Source organism: Cicer arietinum, chromosome 5, assembly GCF_000331145.2.
Source record: "Cicer arietinum cultivar CDC Frontier isolate Library 1 chromosome 5, Cicar.CDCFrontier_v2.0, whole genome shotgun sequence".
In the NCBI taxonomy this organism is placed as follows: Eukaryota; Viridiplantae; Streptophyta; class Magnoliopsida; order Fabales; family Fabaceae; genus Cicer; species Cicer arietinum.
This window is the reverse complement of record NC_021164.2, coordinates 54397599-54405510: the sequence shown is the minus strand read 5'-3', so window position 1 is coordinate 54405510 and position 7912 is coordinate 54397599. Positions and strand designations below refer to the sequence as shown.

The 7912-nt window shown below is 34.1% G+C and overlaps 1 protein-coding gene across 1 annotated transcript in view; it reads left to right on the top strand.

Moving 5' to 3' along the window:
• The window catches only part of LOC101507593 (uncharacterized), a 12547-nt gene extending 4985 nt beyond the window's left edge, over positions 1–7562 (top strand). Inside the window, exons 3-4 of the mRNA XM_012712241.1 lie at positions 2004–2117; positions 7449–7562. Of these exons, the coding sequence (XP_012567695.1) occupies positions 2004–2117; positions 7449–7562 (228 nt within the window). The remainder of the gene's footprint in view (positions 1–2003; positions 2118–7448) is intronic.
• Positions 7563–7912: the final 350 nt, after the last annotated feature.

The following is a 7912-nucleotide window of genomic DNA, read 5'->3' as shown; positions in this document are numbered from 1 at the left end:
TAAATTGTTCATATAACTCAATTTTTGTTACTCCTTTTTGTTTAAGTATGTGTTTTTCAAGTACATTATGTTATTTTTTGCATTTTATCTTCATTGTTCGTTGTTTATATACAACATAATTTCATTTTTTGTTTTGTTTTGGTGTTCGATTTAAATTGACATATTAATGTTGATTCAATTTAGATTCAACAAATGACTATGACATTATTAATGTTCCAGTTTTAGAGACATGTGTATTTTAGATACTTCAATTATTATATATATGTAGATTTTATTAAATATATAAATATTTTATTTTTTTATGCCAAGTGTTGTGAGTGTGTCCCCAAATTAATATTCAGGTTTTGCGATTTTAAATTATATTTTTCTTGATTAATATCATTTCTACTTATTCAAATGAATGAAAAACCGATTTTTAGTAAAAATATTGAATTCTGCATCAGCAACCGAACCCAAATTGAGAGTTCCTTCTAGTGATCTAATATTTTTTTTTTAGGAAATGACCCAATGGTCTTAGATTATGACATAAACCTTATAATATTGAAATAGCTACTTTTATCCATATTTCTAAAAACCACAATTGTATTTAAAAGTACCTTTTTTATTACAATAAAAAAGTATGTACTTTGAAATGAAAGAAAACTGTATTTTTGTTCAAAAGTTAACTTACCGAAGAGAAAAAAACTGTACTTTTTACACATACTTATGAAGTGTATGTGAAGGTGAAAAATGCTCCCTAATAACTATCCTTTTTAGTGCATGTAAGATGACCAATTAAATTATATATGTGAAAGGGATAATGTGTTTATAGATTTAATTATGGTTTGAATTTATGTAATTATAATATTTTTTATTTCACTCCTGATAAGTGTTTTGTTTGGACTCAATTTGTACAAATTTAAATTGTTTTTAGTTCATAGTTTTAGTTTTCTTGAATCATGTACATAATGTGATTTTACAATTGTTTTATGAAGTATTTCATTTATTGAAATAACTCTTTTTTTTTTAATGATTCTTCTGTCAAAAAAAAATTTCTATGCTATTTTAAAGTTGATCTATTTTGAACACAAATTGAAATTGTTACTATATTTTTTCAAATGTAAACTAATATTCATCTATAGGTAAATACTCAATTCAAATTAATAGTTTAATCTTAATATTAATGGTAAACAAAAAATTAGATTTGGATGATCTCCATCCTCATCCTTTTTAATAGCTCTCTCAATTTTTCTTTTCTCAATTTTTTTAATCACGTTAATTTTTCTCGACAAAGATTTAATTTAAAAAAAAATGTAGTTATTTAATTAAAAAGGACAAATTTATATAAAAACTACTGCTCTTTGGACTCATCCATTTTTGTCACATTAAAAATATTAGTTTGTAAAAATTTATTTGTCATTTTAAAAGGAAAGAGAGTTTTAGTTATGAAATATTAAATAATATTAATTATTTATTAGTATGTCAAAGAGAATGTTCCCAACAGTATTATTTTTATCATGTAATGTATGAAATATGTCGGTTTAATAGTAAGAATTTGAGATTCAACCTTCAATAAACAAATTTCAAATCTTATATGCGATAATTGCAAATTACATAAGATAAAACACATTAAATACCAAATATATATGAATATATCTCACAAGTGTATTCGAATATAAATTATTTATATTGTGGGAGTATATCATCCACTTGACTTAGTTGGTTACTTTTTGTCATTTCTACCGACCATTTTGGTAAGAAAGTGTCTTTTTTATTGAACATAAATATGTGTTCAGCGTGGATTAGTTTACTTCCAACATTAACAACAAACAACCATAGGCCAACAATGAAGTCCATCCATGTCGTGTTCCTAGTCTTCTCTCTTCTCTCTTCAATAAAAAATAATTTCCTCTTTCACCCGCCGCGCGTGTTGATAATTGATTTCATTTTAGTGTTCAGAAAATTCAAGTAATAATATATGAGTAGTTTCCTAACTCAATTATTTGAAATGTTTTTGTGAATAGGTTGCCAACTTGAGCTTTGCTACAAAACCGGATGAATATTGGAAGAATATGATGAAGGGTCAAGCTATGCCAGAAGCAATTAAGGGCCTTATTCAGGATCTGTTGGGAAAAATAGCATAAGTTAAAAAATTAAGACACAATCACAACACAAGAATATAACGTGGAAACTCCAAAACCAGAGAAAAAACCACGGCCGCTGCCTAAACCGGCAACCAGAGAATTAATACTATGTGAAAATTGTTACAACACATAGACTTCTCTCACTCACACCCCAGACACCCCAGTACAACCACACTCTTATAAAGCAAATATTTAAACTAAGTCAGATACAAGCTTAAAGTGCTATTGCTGACTGATGCATTTGAAAACAAATGACCAAAACCCAATATATAGCCTTGGCCTTCTCCTTATTCTCCCACACTAAAGGATGTGGGACTTGCAATCAACCCCAACAATCTCCACCTTGATTGTAAGAGTTACAGCATCCGCTTCCATTGTCTTACCGACAATCATACTCCACCATCAAAAGTACACTTCACTTGGAACTAAACCATCCCAAGAATTTTCTCCACTTGGAACTAAACAATTCCAAGAATTTTCTCATGTCGAAACCTTACTGAAATTTATGGTGCAACTCCCATGTTGGCTTCTGTAACACCCCGTTTTTCAAAGCGAGGGTGTATTTTTTTTTTCAAAAGTAATTAAAAACGAACAAAGAATTAAATCAGGAAATGCCTTTGGATAAGTAATTGAGTCATTATAATTTACAAGCAGCGGAAAAGTTTCTCCAATTACAAATCCAAAACATTTACACAACATCAAATGGTACATGGAACCCATTCGAATAAGAAGTCAAACTGACAATATTAGTATAAATACAGTTTTCCAAACTAAAAATACTCCAATCCAAAAAGAAGGACACCTAGTTCCTATACATCATCCTAATCTGATCATCCTACCAAAAAGCTATACACCCTGAGTATCTCCACGCGCCCCGTGAGATCCTCCTAATGTAACTGCAATCACGCGTTCCCATCTCCATTCCCGTCCGTAGGGTACGAACCGGTAGGACCGTCCTGACTCTCATCTGAGGGCAAAGCCCAGATTTCCACAATAATTGTAAAGGGTCACCAACCAAAAAAAATAACAATTACCACATAGCAATTAAGATTTTAAATGCTCAAAATAACTTTTCAACTAAGCATGCACCTTAACAAGATTTTCAATATGCGAAAAGTTCATACAATACTTTGCCAATTAAAAATGAAAGTAAAATGAAGTTATCAATCTCCTAATTAACACATAACAAATCAAGACATGGATAAGTTAATGAGTAATCAATCATCTAACTCAAACTAAGGATTTTCACTGAGCCAATCCATTGGGAAATCGATTGGGGTAAAGGTTTTTAATGAAAACAGAATCCTGGGCTGAATCAATCGATTTGGCAATCGATTGAGGTGCCACCTATCACGGGTCTGCACGATTTACAAAAAGGATGAAAATGCATGGACATATACCGACTTCATTCACAACAGACGTTAAGCAAATGCAGATATTAAAAAGCGTAAACCATAAACGTACTGCCTATCACGGGCCCGTACCGTTTATCGAGGTGCCACCTATCACGGGTCTGCACGATTTACAAAAAGGATGAAAATGCATGGACATATACCGACTTCATTCACAACAGACGTTAAGCAAATGCAGATATTAAAAAGCGTAAACCATAAACGTACTGCCTATCACGGGCCCGTATCGTTTACCGAGGTGCCACCTATCACGGGTCTGCACAATTTACAAAAAAGCGAAAACCATAAACGTACTGCCTATCACGGGCCCGTACCGTTTATCGAGGTGCCACCTATCACGGGTCTGCACGATTTACAAAAAGGATGAAAATGCATGGACATATACCGACTTCATTCACAACAGACGTTAAGCAAATGGAGATATAAAAAAAACGTAAACCATAAACGTACTGCCTATCACGGGCCCGTACCGTTTATCGAGGTGCCACCTATCACGGGTCTGCACGATTTACAAAAAGCGAAAACCATAAACGTACTGCCTATCACGGGCCCGTACCGTTTATCGAGGTGCCACCTATCACGGGTCTGCACGGTTTTCAAAACGACATTAAATAAATAAGTCATTAAGAGATTCCCCGTTCTTAATACCGATTTAACTTAATGATTTTCAAAACAAAACGTTAAGCAAACAGTCATATTAAGAGATTCCCCATTCTTAATACTGATTTATCTTAATGATTTTCAAAACAAAGCGTTAAGCAAACAGACATATCAAGAGATTCCCCATTCTTAATATACTTTTGACTTAAACGATTTTCACACAAGATATTCAGTAAACGAGTCATTAAGAGATTCCCCATTCTTAACACTCATTTACCGGAACGATTTTCAAAAACGATCGTTAAGTAACCGGGACATTAAGAGATTCCCCATTCTCAACGCCCAGTTAACTTAAACCTTTTCCTCAAATGCACATTAAGTAAACCGAGGTATTAAAAGATTCCCCATTTTTAATACTCGTTTAACTCTAATGGTTTTCAAATTCCACGGAAACAAACTCAAACATACTCTCACATTCAAACCATAATTCACAACAACCACACCAATTAACAAACATCAAGTATGGACACGCCAAATACAACGAACACAAATCAAAGTCAACATAACACCCAGATACATCAAATTTCATTTACTCATAATCATACACAATGACATTCAAATTCATTCACCACGAAACATTCATCATTATAAACAAAACCTAACTCTAAGGTTTTACCCATAACGCCCTAGTTTCGTTTTTCCCCAAATCGATACATTTAACCCTAACAAATTCTTTCCCCCACAACCACAGATAAGTCTCTAAATGCAAACTAAAAGTTTGGAAGGAGCCCTTACCTTCGCGTTAGCTCTAACGTGCGATTACGGCACCGTGAGTAAATTCGGTAAATTTTCCGCTCGCAACGCCGCTTCCAAAATTGGTCCACTAGCACCGTAGCACGGAGGTGAGCAACCTTCCCTTCTATCACTTCTTGAAATGAAGCTTGGATCTTGAAGAAACGGAGGGGTTTGTGTTTGGATCTCAAAAACCGTTTTTCTTCGTTTTCGAATCAAAGAGGAAGAGTGAAGTTGCGAAAACCTTGATCTAACTCTCACCCAACCTTGGGTTACTAGTTTTGAAGAAAGGAAAGCGACGACAATGAAAATGGGAGAAAGGAGGGAATTTGGTTCACGGGTATCAGAGAGGAAGAAGATGGAAAATTCTCCAAACAAACATATATAAATATAATAAATATAACTTAACAAATATCTCAAAATCTAGATATTTGTTAAATTACCGTTTCACCCGAAACGCCTTAAATTCTCCGTAAAGGATTTACCGCAGTTAAATTCAATTTATTTATCGACGAGAAATTCTAATTGGCATCGAAATATCTTTTCGATTATAAAACTCCAAAATATTATTAACTTTGGCTTAAAAGCCTCCGAGCCAAAATCCAAAATATACCAAAAATACATAAAAGGTACTTTAAAATTATGGGTCTTACATTACTCCCCCCCTAAAATTAGTTTCGTCCTCGAAACTATGCATCGATAAATAACTTAAAAGCCTCGAGCCAAAATCCAAAATACACCAAAAATATATAAATGGTACTTTAAAATTATGGGTCTTACAGCTTCCAGGAAGTTCTTCAGCCATCGACACATCACCACACACCTTGCATCAACTTGTCCTGAATCCGCTAGCAATAACTTGTCCTTTTTCATGATATAGCGGAAATACCATAAGGACAAACTTTATCTTCTAGATGAGATCACCATCATCTCCCCAAACAAGGGAGACCTTGCCAGCACTTGTCTTAGAGTTTTTTTCAGATACTGCTCTACCTGGACAATTTCTCTTCACATGCCCAGACTTTCCACACTCCCAGCACACCAAATTCTTTGCATGTATCTTCTTCCCATTAGCTCCACTTCTAGTCAGCAACATTGAGCTTGATGAAATGCTTTCATCATTTTTCATTCTCCTTTCTTCAGAAATAATTTTAGTTGCAAACAAGGGAGACCTTGCCAGCACTTGTCTTAGAGTTTTTTTCAGATACTGCTCTACCTGGACAATTTCTCTTCACATGCCCAGACTTTCCACACTCCCAGCACACCAAATTCTTTGCATGTATCTTCTTCCCATTAGCTCCACTTCTAGTCAGCAACATTGAGCTTGATGAAATGCTTTCATCATTTTTCATTCTCCTTTCTTCAGAAATAATTTTAGTTGCAACTTCTTCAAAACTCAAACTTTCCTTCCCATACATCAGAACAGGTTTAAGATGAACATAGGAAGGTGGAAGGGACAAAATGAGCCTTAACGCTTTATCTTCATCATCAATCTCAACTTTGATAGATTCCAACTCAGAGACAATATTATTCAAAGTACTAAGATGATCAGAGATTTTCGTACCTTCATCCATGCGCAGATTGTGGAATTGCTCTTTCAACAACAACCGATTTGAGATGCCCTTAGCCTGATATAACCCTTCAAGCTTCTCCAAGAGTTGCTTGGCTGATGACAGATTCTGCACATTCGCAAGAACATTCTTTGCCTAACACAGACGAATTGCACTTGCAGCTCTCAAATCTAGTTCCTCCCACTTGTCGTCCTCCATGTTGGAAGTGCTTCCTTTCAACGCCTTGTGTAATCCTGATTGTATAAGCACATCCTTGACTTGTACTTTCCACAAGCCAAAGTTGATTCTTCCATCAAACTTCTCTATGTCAAACTTCATAACACTTGAATAAGACATAACACCTGCACGCAGACTGTAAACTGTGCACCAGGTAAGTTCCCAGGAAAGAGAGGTGGGTCACAACAGACACGCTTAAATACCAAGTCTTTCCTTAGCCAGAACCTCCCTAAACAGCACTTTCACAGTATCACCTTTCCCCTAACAATACCAAGGATAATTCTTTTCTGATGTGGAAGATCAGACAAAACTGCAACCACAGAGCATACTAAGAAAAATTATCCTACCGAACCTCCGAACCTGGCTCTTGATACCAGTTGTTGGGAAAAATAGCATAAGTTAAAAAAATAAAGACACAATCACAACACAAGAATATAACGTGGAAACTCCAAAACCGGAGAAAAAACCACGGCCGCTGCCTAAACCGGCAACCAGAGAATTAATACTATGTGAAAATTGTTACAACACATAGACTTCTCTCACTCACACCCCAGACACCCCAGTACAACCACACTCTTACAAAGCAAATATTTAAACTAAGTCAGATACAAGCTTAAAGTGCTATTGCTGACTGGTGCATTTGAAAACAAAGGACCAAAACCCAATATATAGCCTTGGCTTTCTCCTTATTCTCCCACACTAAAGGATGTGGGACTTGCAATCAACCCCAACAGGATCCACTATACGTTGTAGGGAAGGACCGTTTTATTAGGGACTTCGATATAAAGCCTATTGTTATATTATATGACACACATGTTATGTCCTTGAACCATAACCACATGTCTTAATTATGTCAACAAGATCAAAATACATATCTAACACAAGTGTCAACAGTAGATATCATGATTTTAGTAGTGATTAGCATTCTAAGGCTTATTTTGCAGGAAATTAGCTATTGATATTTCAGATCTATTTGTGTTGAGCACAATTTATTTTGTTTATTTTATTTTAGCGAGAGATTTTTAAAATAAATAACTAAATAATTGTTATAAATTCATAATTAATGAATATGTATTTCTAAAAATATAAAACAAGTTTTGTCATTTTAATTATTTCTAAAAATATAGGTAATTATTAATTTTTAATTTTTTTTAATCTTTTTATTAATGAATAAATTTAATACACTTTTTTTAAAATA